The sequence below is a fragment of the Chlamydotis macqueenii genome, chromosome 2, assembly GCF_036417535.1.
Source record: "Chlamydotis macqueenii isolate bChlMac1 chromosome 2, bChlMac1.mat, whole genome shotgun sequence".
Taxonomy (NCBI): domain Eukaryota; kingdom Metazoa; phylum Chordata; class Aves; order Otidiformes; family Otididae; genus Chlamydotis; species Chlamydotis macqueenii.
This window is the reverse complement of record NC_141557.1, coordinates 51545606-51558405: the sequence shown is the minus strand read 5'-3', so window position 1 is coordinate 51558405 and position 12800 is coordinate 51545606. Positions and strand designations below refer to the sequence as shown.

The following is a 12800-nucleotide window of genomic DNA, read 5'->3' as shown; positions in this document are numbered from 1 at the left end:
GCTTTGGGAACCATATTAGGATGTGAATTTGCTCCACAGCATATAATGTTTCATCATATATGCAAGGTTCGGGTACCACTTCCTTCTTGCGTGTTTTGGAATGCAACAGCGCTCTCCTATTTAGTTTAACGGTTGGTTTGGTCCACGAGCCCTGTGCATGATGCTTTTAATTACCTTAATGTCTCAAACAATTTGCAGAATATAATACCTTTTAAAGGTTTCGTACCTAGAGTTCTCTGTAAGTGAGTAAACGCTATAACTTCATTAAACAAACGATTGTAGCCAAACACAATTAAAAAAAAAAGACAAGAATTTTGAGTGAAAGAAAGGAGGTGAAAAAGGAAGAAGAGTGAATAAAGGTATATGCTGAAACTTATTAAACTGGTGTTTCACACAGTCTTAGCAGTTTGGAAGAACAAACGTAAAATACCGCATAGGAATTATATCCCCAGATAGCACTTTAGAAGATTTACAAAAGACTCTCTGAAAAGTATTTTTATTTAAGTGTTCATTGCAGCATAAACTTGTCTTAAGCATTGACAGCAGGAAGGCAGGGATAAAACTGGTTTTTATAGAAAGTTCCCTGAAGGGCTAACCTTTCAAATAATATCACAGAATACTTACTAATTTAAAAAAAAAAAAATTGCTGTCTTAGCGTTGAAAGTTATTTTTCTGATGGGAAGAGTGAAGCACCTAACGGGTTCGATCCTGCAAAGTCTTACACCCATGCATAACATGACTCCTGAATAATTCCCCCGTGCCTATGCAGATGCAGGCAGGGATGTGCGTGGGGAGCCAGCACCTCAGTACCAGTGCACAGACACTAAGCACACATACACCCCACACTTCACACTCCTCAGGTAAAGAGAGCTAAAACCGTGCATCTGGAGGACAAGAAATCATAACTTCATTAAGGGCTGCTGCTACTGGAGCAGGACCAAACCCATTTCAAGATGTGAGGAGTACTACTTTTAATCTGTTTGAGAAAGACTAAGGCCTCCCGCCTTGAAAGATGCATTAACACTTCAGAAAAAGCACTAGCAATGCAAACATCAGCATGCCAAACCTCTCGACATCCTTTTTCTTACCAAACAGGAGCGTAAGAAGGAGGAAGTACACAAATGTGTATGTAAGTACTGTTCACATGAAGAAAAAGTAATCTGTGCCTGTGCTATGATCAGTGGTCTTTTGGCTAAGCATCCTGAAAACAAAACAGGAAAGGTGTGTGTTTGCACACAAAACATCCTGAAAACGTCCCGAAAATTAAAGAGCGCAGGTAGACATTTGTGTATAGGGCTGCTGACTCGGGGACCTTAAAGGGCTACCACAGTGCGATAATAAATGTTAAACTCCAAGAAGGCTTGACCCTAGCTCTAAAACAGTCAGTAGGGCAGTTGCTAATTATTCCAAGGATCGATCTCTTGTTTTATGGTCTTGTGAATATTTCCTTATTGGGCTAGTCTCTGCCAGATACCATGAATTAGAAGTCTATTTAAACATATCCCAAAAGGCACCTGAACAGAAAAATAAGAAGGAGAGAGCTCTGCCTTAGAACTATTTCTGTTCTTCCCTTATTTCTTCTTTTGATGCTCACTCTTTTGGAGCAGCATCCGTGTTTTTTTCTTTGGGTTTTGATCAGTGCCCATTACAATACGTCAAATGAAGCCCTCAAACGTTAACCACATTGCAAGAAGGAGTTTTTGGCCATGAAAACAAAGCCAACATAACTCCTAGGTTGCTGTCTCTAATCACAGCTTCTCTGCATGCACTTTTTGTTTGTTTACTTCCCTGAGCCGCCTTCCAGAGATCAGCAGTCAGCAAGATTTCGGTCGAACTATTTATATGAGGAAAGTGTGCAGGGTTTGTTCCCCGTGCTCACATGCACACACAAAAGTGTGCTTCCATTTCTTGTGTTTCACTTCTAAATTCTGTTTCTGTAACAGGCAAGTTCTTAACTCCAGGCTAAGCCACCTGGAGCGGGTCTGTCTGCCTGTGCAGAGCCCTCCGCAAAAAGTTTCTTTGAAGCCAGAGAGGCACCCGCGTTATTTCCATATCTCCGGCTCTGACTCAGCAAAGCCGTTCGACATGTGCTTCGGTCTTGCTGGACTCGGGGACTTAAGTACGTACTGAAGTGCTGGGCTGAATAGGATGAAGTGTGGGTCTCCGCTGAAGTACCCTCCTACCACACAGCCTAGTGCTGCAGCCGCAATGTCCCGCTGCTGAAAGGAGTCAGTCATTAAAAGACACTAACGGAATGATTATAGAGATTAATTTTTTTTTTACAGCATTTTGTTTCTGTATAGAAAAAGGGGGGGAATTTACTTGATTTTTTCCTAGCATCTCAGAAAATGCCGAGATTTCTTAACATACACACACAAAAAAAAAATCTCTGTGCTGTAGAACTGATCCATACTTGGCCTGCTGTCTAAGAGACAACTAAAAACAAGAGTAAAATTATTGGTTAGCAAACACTGGATATGTTATCAAGAAATAATGTAATTTCAAGCATAAACAGCATTGAACTGCAATGTAGTATTTCTGCTTGGACTTGGCTGGTGGTGCCTGGATTGCTTTAAATTATGAGGTCAAATGCGGGGGGGGGGGAACTCAAGAGACAATAAGTATTATTTTTTTTTTTTAACAAAAGCTTTCTTATCTGAACCGAGGTAAACTTCATTAAAAAAAAAATAAATATATGTATATAAAAGAGCCTTTAGCCAATTCCTACATGCCTTGGAACATTCAGCATAAATCAAACCTCAGGCAGAGATTTGAGGCCCGATTCTGCCTCACATAAATTAATCAGAATTCTGCAATCAACTTTTGTTGAGCACAGACTCAAAGTCTCAGAGCACTGTTAGCAAACAGTGTGGAAAGATTAATAAGAAGGTATTTCTTGAAGAAAAAAAAAAAAAGAAAAAAGTAAAGAAAATAAAAGATCAGCTGTAAAATCTACAAACCTTGCAGGGAGCGGAGGGTCAGCTTTTCCAGCCACTAACCAGGAAGACCTGTGATAGGCATATCTGTATCTTTTATTGTCCACAGGAACTATATCCATTAACACAATATACTTGGCTTCAGGATCCACTCCCGAGAAGGAAACCCTGATGGTAGGAAACATTCTCCTGAAATAAATGCAAATCAGAAAATAAATACGTGGGTGTAGATCAGAAATAAGAGAGGGTCTGAAAAGCCGCTAAAATTAAGAATTATATTTAAGCCACCTGGAAAAAAAAAGTAAAGCCCCGATTGATTCTGCTTCAGCGTGAAAGAAGTTAAATCCTGTGTATCTCTCTAATATGCACAGGAAGAGCAGCCTGAAAACAGAACGGTTTTTTGGAAATAAAAAGAAAAAAAATGATAAAAGTGAAAAAGAAAAGGAGAAACGTACTTTTGCCTGCTAGTTAAAAGTACACAACGATTTCAGAAAATAGTTGTACCTAAGGCACATTAGCCCTTAGAAACATTTTTTTTTAATGGGATCCACACTAGTGTTAGGGAACACTGTAGCTTCCTTAATATTCTCACATATTTTTAAATGTATGTTCTTTTCAGGCTGCTCACGATATTCCTGATAAGAATTTTCAAAACTAAACTTCTCTTTCCTCACTTACATTTTGACCAAATGACACTTTAAAACATAAGGCTGTGCCGTAGACCAGAAATTTAAACTTTAAACGGTTTAAAGTTTTGAACTTCAAATTGCATATTTTATACGTACTTTTTTTTTAAGTTGCGGGTTTTTTAGACTCACGCTGGTAGAGCTCGCTAGTTATTAAAAAAAAAAAAAAAAAGTCGGGGAACAACGTCAATAACGAGTAACTTTGGGGAGTAGGAGACATTTGGCTCCTGCGGGCTGGGTTTGCCGGACCCAAAACCTTGCTGAAGAAACCGTGCGGTTCGAGGTGCGGGGAAAGCCTGGGATTTCTTTTACACGTTATTTGCAACTGAGAGAAAAACAACCCAGACCGAGCCCTGACAGAATTACTTCCCCTCATTTCCCTCTGTCTGTACCAACCCTGCCCCGCAAAATCACCGCACCGCGCGAAGCAGCTGTCAGCCGCAGACCAAATTATCGGTGAAACCAACATTTTCACCCACCCGTCCACTCCCGCACCGACTCCGGGTTGATTTCAACCGGCTGGCCAGCACCGCACTCCGCTGCCCTGGCCTCTCCCTCTGCCCCCTACGGGGCTCCGCACAATGCACCGCACCGCATCGGCGGGGCAAATAAGAAGCTTCACCCTCCTCCTCTCCTTAGCCCATCCGTGCTGCTCTCCCCAAATAAAAATCGTGAGGTTTTTGTTTACTTTGCCTTTTTTTTCCTCTCCCAAAGCCCATTTTTAGGCAGCTGCGCGGGGCTGCCCAACCTTACCTCCCGGATTTGGTGATGATCATCTCGGTACCCAGTTCGTGAAACTTGTCCCAGAGCTCTTTGGTCTCCAGGCTGCAGGAGATTTTGGCCATCTCCTCGCTGGGGATGATGGGGGTGGTGGGGATGAGGGGCTCGGTGCAGAGGGAGGAAGGGCTGCTGTTAAATTCCCCGTGAGGGTCCAGGCTGGATAAGTCACTCAAAGGCTGGGCGCAAGAGGATTTCTCAACGAATTGTTCTGCAGGGTTTGAGGGGAGGAAAAAAATAATAAAATAAAATAAAATGAGGGGATTCAGCCAGCATGGCGCTAACGCCGAGGAAAAGTTTGTTTGTTTAAAAAAAAAAAAAAAAAAAAAAAAAAGCAGCTTTTATCGTCCAGCTGCCCGCGCTCTGGTCCAGCGCACCCCCAGATCTGCTCTGTTCCTTAGGCGCCAGCGCATCATCTGAGGGCAGGGGTGGTGACTTTCGGAGATCAGCTGAGGGGATGATGCCTCGGCCTTGGCGGGGAGCAGCGCGGCCGCATCGTCCCCTCGGTCACTGCCCGCTCCGCGGGGCGCGGAAGGGCAGGGCGGGCCCTGCGAATGGTGGATTTCCGCGGAAAGGTCGCTAATTCTCATTAAAACGGGAGCGCTCGGCGCCGGGGAGGGAGCGTGGGCGGCTTCTCCTAAAGCGCGCAACGGAGAAAGAAGCCCGAGCGCGGCCGCGCAGGCTCCGCGGGGGAGACAGCTTCTGATACGAACTCACCCGACTGGAAAGCCGGGTCTGCCCAGCCCGGCAGCCGCTTTGCTGGGGCCGAGCACACCCCGTTGGAGAAACAGGCTCCAATCTGCGCGGAGGCGCTGGCTGCGCGGGTGCGGGAGCTGTCGCCGGCGCTGCCGACCCCTCATTTACCCTCTGCAAAGCCCCGGGAGGCTTTTGGGGGGACTTCAGCGGCTCATCTGGGAGTTTCGCCCGCGTCTCCGGTGAATAAAAGCCGAGTTACAGTGATTCCCCTTCGATTTCTAATTAAATGGCGTGGGGCAATCAGTTTTTTAAAATTTGTCAACTTAATTGAGCGACCATTTTCAGAAAAAGAAAAAAAAAAGAAAAATAGCCACTTTTAACACAAGATAGTGTAAAATATGTGAAAAACACTGCAACATTCCCGGCCTACGTTACCGCCTAGACTAAAAATAAAGTTTGCCATGAATCCCTGGACTATGTGAAATCTACTGAGTCAGTTGATCAGATGGAGAGACGCTGAGAATGCTGCTCTTTCAAATTTATTTAAGCTTGTCTGTAATATTGTAATTTACATTTTTATTTAATTTTTTAAAAAACACTTAATACTTTTTTTTTTTCGTTTTCCGCGAACTCTTGCAGACATGCAAGGACCGTGAGCTGCGGAAATTGGGGGCGAGTAGGGGAAGACGCTGATTTTTTAAAAAAGTCTTCAAGAATCTGAATCGAGGCGAGCGAAATCGCTTACCTGAAAATCACGAGGAATTGCTAAAAAAATATCCTCTCCCGGTCGATGTAGAGTGAGCCCACACCAAGTAGCTGCGGAGCGAAGGGATTTTCAGGTCTACCTACGAGTTTTGCTACCCCTCGTAAGCTTAGGCACGATGCGGGAGATTCTGTTATTTGATTTCAAAAACGCTGATGAATTGCAATAAATATTTATTTAAGAGGCTCGTTTCACGCCAGCCAGAAGAAGCGTAACTCCCCCGGGCTATGAGATGATGCTGGGAATGGCGCAGCCGGGTAAAGAAACGGCGGAAAATTAAGCTGGGGGAATTTAGGGAACGGTTTGCGCTCTGAAACAGCCTCGCGTGAAAACGACGGCGTGGGTAAACGAAGAGACTGAACCGGCTTTCGTCGACAAGGGGAAGCCCGGGCTGGGAGCCGGGCTCCGCCGGCGACGGACGGACCGACGGACGGATGGGAGCCCGGCGCCTGCCTCCCCACGCGTGTCCCCACTCACCCAACGGCTTGATGGTGCTCTCGGGGGACTCCTTGTCCTTGGGGCCGCCGCTGGACATGAGGGCGGCGATGGAGAAGGCGTTGGCCCGGGAGGAGAGCTGCGGCTTTTGGGGCGGCGCGTACTCCATGGCCGCCCGGCGGGGAAGGAAGGGGAAGGGGGGGAAAAGGGGAAAAAAAAAGGGGGGAAGCGGCGCTGGGCCCCGGGCAGGGGACAGAGCGAGATACGAGGTGCGGGACGGATGCACTCTGCGCCCGGGGCTGCGCTCTCCCCCGCCTTAACGCGGGGCCGCCGAGATCCTATCGGCTGGCGGCCAATCGGCGGCGGGACACGTCAGGGGCCCCTGCCCGGCGGAGGAGGAGGAGGAGGAGGAAGAAGGAGGAGGAGGAGGAGGAGAAGGAGGAGAAAGGAGGGGAGGGCTCTGCCCGCCGGCGGAGTGGGCAGGGGGCGGCCGGCCTTCTAGCGGGCTCCCTGCCGCTGCTCCCCCTTCGGGAAAGCCGGCCCCGCTCCCCGCCGGCACCCTGGGGGCGGTTTGGGGTGCGACCTCCGCTCCTCTGAGCACTGTGCGGGGGGGTATGGGGGGTGATGGACAGGCCACGCGGGCGGGGATGGTCCCGAGAAGGTCTCCAGGCTATTCGGTTTGTCGAGGCAAGAATCAGTGGAGAGATCGTTGAATGGAGAAGAAATCGGTCGGTTTTAATTTTTTTTTCCCTCCTGCGTGCGTGTCAATTTTCCATTTCAAATACTAATTTGAAAACCTCACAACTTTTAAAGCAGCCGCTTTCGTCGTTGCGTGCCTTCTCCTGGGACAGAAGGCTCCTTAAGGCCGATCGTGCGCTCGTTTTTTTCCCCACCGGACCCCAAATATCCTCATCCCAATCAGATGCACTCTCCCCGACCGACTCCAGGTGAGCCCTTCGCTGGGTTCCCGGCCAAGCCAAGCCAGTGCGTGGGCCACCGGTCACGCATTTTTCTTCAGCTCCGTCTCATCGACTCCACCAGACTAGATGGTATTGATCGAGCACGTAAGACAGAGAGAAAACCAGGACGGGCTGATGGTGCCAACGAGCAGGTTATTCCAAGGCAGTGATTTAAGGAAGTTGCTCACCAGCACTCTGTGAAACACATGTCAGCATCCTCCCGTAAACAAAAAAAAAAAAAAAAAAAAAAAAGCGGGGGTTTTAACTCAAGTCCTTTAGATAAAATGAGCACTGAAAATATTCGCTCGCTAAAACGACTCAAGAGGACACGCAGATTTGTCACTAAACTTCCAACTTCTAAACCTAGAACAGAATCCGACGGGTTTTTAATAGGCAGGCTTGTTCCAAGAGATGTGCTGCTGAAAGGACTGCCCCCGCCCAGGTACAGATCTGTGCCGCTCCTATTCCTGTTGGACTTAATTAATTGATGGGGAGAAACAATTTTTCGGGGCGCCCTTCGCAGCCGGGGAAGTGGGCGACACGGAATAGCGCCTTATTGCGTGGAAATGGGCGAGAACCAAGCGTGGCTTCCCCTTTTATTACCTGAATTTGCTGGTAGATGGAATAGAATAGAATAGAATAGAATAGAATAGAATAGAATAGAATAGAATAGAATAGAATAGAATAGAATAGAATAGAATAGAATAGAATAGAATAGAATAGAATAGAAATATTGTGTCACAAACAGGAGTGCCTGAGGCGTTTGGCAGGGGGATTTCAGTGTGGGCCACAATGGTTTGGGGGTGCCGGCCTTGCCCGAGGGGTAAGCCGGGGGAAAGGGTTGCAGGCAGAAGGGTGCAGAGGGAGAGCACAGCCAGCCCCTGCAGCGGCGCGGGCAGTTCAGGAAGCATCGCCTCCTTGCCGCGGAGAGCACCAGGAAGAACCATTCCCCCGGCATCAATCCCAAAAAATCGAACTCCCAAAAAAGAGTTCCCACGCTGCTTTAGTGCTATATTCCGAAGGAGATCGCCGCTTGTAACAGCGCGGTTTCTCCCCGGGACAGCCCCGCTCCTTGGGCCGCTGCCGGCGGCGGGCCGGGGGTCCCGGGGTCCCGGCCCTGCGCTCTCTTGGCCCGGCCTGAAAAGCAGGGTGCAGCCTGCCAGAAAAGAAAGACAAGGGAGGGTGGAAACAACCCAGGGAATTGTTCCCTTCCCGCGGTGGGTATGCCCAACTCCCCTTTGGTTTCCTACCTCCTCCCTGCGCCGCGCAAATAAGGATAATAAAAAAGCCAAGTTCCCATCAAAGTACCAGAGCAGATTCTGGAGAATCCTGCTTATCTCCGTCGCCCCATACCTGTCCCTACAGCAGGGGCTGCCCGGGCGCACCCGTCCCGTCGGGGCTCAGGGGCGGGGGGGCGGCGGTGAGTATTTCCGTGGTGACCGCGCCTGGCTGGAAAACACCGACACGAGTGGGGAGAGGGGGACAGCGATCGGCTGTAGCAAATCTCGGACATCCTCCCCCTCCCCCAACCCTTTTCTGTTTCGCCTCCCCGCAGGATTTCCAGCCCCGCCGGGTGACCGGTCGCTGCCTTTGGCTTGGAGAGAAGAACACGGCCCCGTCGCGAGTAGGGGAAGAAGCGCTGCGTGGTGAGAGGGGGTGAGGAGGGGAGGACACTGCGCGGCCGGGCGCGGAGTGGAGCGGATCCGGGCAGGGGGCTACTATCCTGGGAGAGGGACCGGCCCTGGGGGCTTGCGGATACCTGCTCGCTCCTTGGGGATCAAAAACCCTGTGTGGAAAGAGAGAGGGAGCTTCGTTTTATTTTATTTTGAACAGGGTCCGTTCACATGGGATGGCTCAGTTAAGCCACGCAATTTTTCCCTCTATCCCACGAGAATCTTTATTTTCTTATTTTTCCCCTCGCTCCGCCTCCGGTAAGGAAACGAGCGGTGTCTGGCCGCCCAGAGTACCCCCGCCTTCCCCCCCGGGCAGTGAACGGGGCTCAGCTCGGCCGCCGAATCCCCGCCGGGGCCGAGCCAGAAAAACACGCGGATCCGGGGACCCGAGTGGGGAAGGGTCCCACTCCCCTGGGCTGTTTTGCCTCCCCTGCCCATGGCCCTCTCCGGGGATGGGGATTGGAAGGGGAGGTCACAAACCGCGCTTCGTTGCCTTGTATGAACCCGTTTAAATTAAATCCTTCCTTTTTTTTTTTTTTTTATCCGTGTAGCGAGAACGCTTAAAGAGCTGCCTGCTGTCCTGCGCGGCGTGCGGGGGAATCGCTGCGGGGTGGCCTCTACCTGCCTCGCTGGGCTTGTTCCGTTACCGGCTTTAATCAGGCCTAAATCTCGGTTTCACCGTCGGGTTTCAAACAGGGAGCTGGCAGCCCGACCCCCCTCCAAAACTTCTCTCTGATCCCTGAAATCAAAGACGAAAACCCGATCCCGCGAAAACGCTGAGCATCGCTTCCTCCCGGCCCTTTCCTCACCTAGCCAAAATCACGACGGGAACGAGACACGAGGGACAGAAACATACAGAAACCCGCCGGGAAAACCTGTCCTCCTGACGAGCCCCAGGGGTAACTTCAGCTGCGCCTTTGCTGGGGTGACACTGGCTCCGAATCTGCGCGCTTTTGCTCGGCCGCGCAGCCCCGCGGGCGTACGGAAAGGGGCGCGGAGCGGGCAGGGGACCACGCTCGGTTTGTAAGCAACTGTGACAAGAGGGGCTAGAGCTCATTTTGGTTTGGCTTTTTTTTTTTTTTTTTTTTTTTCTCTCGCAAAAGCCCCCATGCCGCGCACTTCACGCCGCAGAGACAAATCCGTCAGCAACCCCGAAACCGGCACCCGTGGGGGCTGTGCCTCCAAACTGGCTCCGGCTGATGTTTCCCCGCAGAGCGCCGAGCTGAGCGGACACCCGCTCCTCTCCCGGCCGTCCCTTGGGATAACCTGGCATCCCTACCCCATCCCATCCCTCCTCCTCCTCCTCTCCCGTTATTTCTGTCTCCTCTCCAGAGCCCGAGAACCCTGCCCGGTAACCCGCGGTGCTGCTTTTGGCTGGAACATATTCCCTCCTCGGGAGGGGAGGAGTTAAAATCTTATCATCCCCACCCCCCGCAACCCCCCTTGGAGATGAAAACAGCTTGTCCAGTGTGAAGACCCGTCTTTATTCGCTCGGGCAGGGTGGCCCGTTCATCTCTCGCCAGCGCATCGCTGCTTTACAAACCCCTGCCCACGGGATTTCGCTCCTCCGCAACCTTACGCGGTTATCAGCACTGCTTTCAGGCCCCCTTCTCTTTCTTTTTTTTTTCCCTCCCCTGCTGCCCAGAATTACATCGCTCTCTCCGCCGGGTTCACCCTCTCTTTGCGCTCCCCGGTTCCGGAGCAGACCCCGCTCTTATCCGTGTTTCTGGGGGCATCTTCCTCCCCGCTCCCCTCGTCACTCCTTCACGCTTCTTCCCTTTCACGCCAAGAGCCGCGCCAGCAAGGCAGAAGCCCAGGTACCCGAGACCCGATTTCACAACATAAAAAAACCCCAAACAAACAAACAAACAAAACATTTCAATGTCACCTACACCGAGGAGGTGGCTTCTAGGAGCAAAATGCGAGGCGTTTTAAACCCATCAGGCATCTCCCAGATGCAAATCCGATGGTGGAAAGAGAAAGGCTCTATTAAGACCCGAGGGCTGACAATTAGATTATAGCCCAATTGCCAGCGGATAATGTGCTAAAAGCTTTCCCACTTAGTGTAACTCCTCGCCAAAAATTATTCACACTTTGCAGGCTGCTGCGCTCCTGGATGGGAGAGGTCTTTGTCCAGGGAGAAGCCCGAACGGCCGGGCACAGCTGACAGAGAGACAGACAGACAGACACACAGAGCCAGGAGGGTCATCAAACACCTCCACCCTGGTCCAAAGCCGTAGAGCAAAATCTGCTTCTCCTGCAAGCTTGGGAGCGTAGGCATACGCTGGGAAAGTGCGAATATGGGAGCATCCGTGGGGATATAAACACCTCTTCACACGTGCGGGGCTATATGTACCCGCATCGGCACCTCGTAGACTTTAACGCCCCTTACCTGCGCAGAAAATACACTGTATTTTCTATATAAACCTGAAGTAGACGCTTAATAAAAGAGATGACGTTTTTCTTTAAAAAAAAAAAAATCCAACTTTGGGGTGCTCCACAGATTATTTTTTTTTTTAAACCGCCCCTAAAAGCCGACGAAATTTTCACTACGGCATTGTACTCCTAACGCTCTGTAGCGATGGCGCCAAGCACCACCAAGCAGCGCAAGGCTCCGGACGCCAACGTTTAATGCAAATGTCTCAAAAAAATCTCTTCGGCTTTTACCATCACCCACCCGGAAAAGCTGCCACGAACGCGCCGAACGTTATTTTCCCCGGCCTGAGCTTGTTGGCACCCACGAAGGTCGTTATTCAAGGCAATTAATTCCCTCTGCCTGTGGCAGGCAGCGCATTTTAAGCCGGCCGGGTTGGTTGCCCCCTTGTGCAGGGGGATGAAGGGTTGGAGCTCGCCGATGATGCTCATGCCCTCGCCGGTGGGGAGGGAAGGTCGGGGGGGGACGGACACCGCCCCGGCGAGGGCAGAGGTTTACATCCCTGGGAGAGGGATGCTCCAAGGCGGCCGACCAGCCTCTCATCCCAGCCCGAGGGGTGGGGAGGGGGGGGAGGTCTGCACTGGACCAGAGAGGGGTCCAGGGCAAAGCTGGGCTCCCCGCGATGAGATGGCAGCAAGGCCTTCCTGCCTCCCCAGAGTGAAGGACCTCTGCCCCTTTTCCCGTCTATATGCTAGAACTCATGAGCCTTTTTAAATTTTATTTTATTTTAAGTTCTAATTAACACACGTTTGTCTTCCTCAGCTCTTCCAACATCGTTTAATTGAAAAAAAAAACAAAGCAAAACAAGTTATTCCCACCAGCACCCAAGACGTATGCAACACACCATGTGCCTGCAGTGACCAAGCACTCGCTTTGGATTTTGGTGTTTAAAGCAATAGTCAGCGGTGTAACAAAAAAACACATGATCTTTAACGTTCTGTTTTTATAGCTCCATTTCATGTGCGATTTCAAACCAAGGTCCTTAAGCGCCCTTCCACCTGTTTTGCAGAGTTAGAGGAAATATGCATTGAATTCACTGTCAGAACTAAGCAGAAAGGCTGGCACGTCGGAGGGATGGATAGGTTCAGAAAAGCTCCCTCATAGGTCTTAAAAAAAGGTAATCAGAGAACACAAAATTTTCTATCTACAGCCCAGCTACTTCGTCGGAGGGCACTGCGTTTCAATGGCTTGCAAATGGATCTGTTTGCCAGGTTTCTTTATGCAAAAAGTATTTTTAATTTCTTTACATCCAAAGCACTTCAGAATAATCCTCAAAATTTTATAAATCATAAAGCATGACTTGCTTACTTAGCAGATGAGAATATTTTTCAACATGAAAAATATTTTTCAACATGAAAAATATGTGTACTTAGGTATACGTATCTGTACGCATACGTCTGCAGTACCATACATTTAAACTTACCAAGTGGTGCTTTTCTTA

General features: G+C 49.8%; 1 protein-coding gene and 1 long non-coding RNA gene across 2 annotated transcripts in view; one reads left to right on the top strand and one right to left on the bottom strand.

The window, feature by feature from the left end:
- TBX20 (T-box transcription factor 20) overlaps positions 1-6556 on the bottom strand; it is a 34411-nt gene extending 27855 nt beyond the window's left edge. Inside the window, exons 1-3 of the mRNA XM_086741667.1 lie at positions 6336-6556; positions 4376-4610; positions 2961-3125 (exon numbers count right to left, since the gene is read on the bottom strand). Of these exons, the coding sequence (XP_086597793.1) occupies positions 2961-3125; positions 4376-4610; positions 6336-6462 (527 nt within the window). The 5' untranslated portion in view covers positions 6463-6556. The remainder of the gene's footprint in view (positions 1-2960; positions 3126-4375; positions 4611-6335) is intronic.
- A 2230-nt stretch (positions 6557-8786) lies between these two features.
- LOC147601658 (uncharacterized) lies at positions 8787-9986 on the top strand. The gene is made up of 2 exons (XR_015257860.1): positions 8787-8898; positions 9477-9986. It is a non-coding gene; the product is annotated as an uncharacterized LOC147601658 (long non-coding RNA).
- Positions 9987-12800: the final 2814 nt, after the last annotated feature.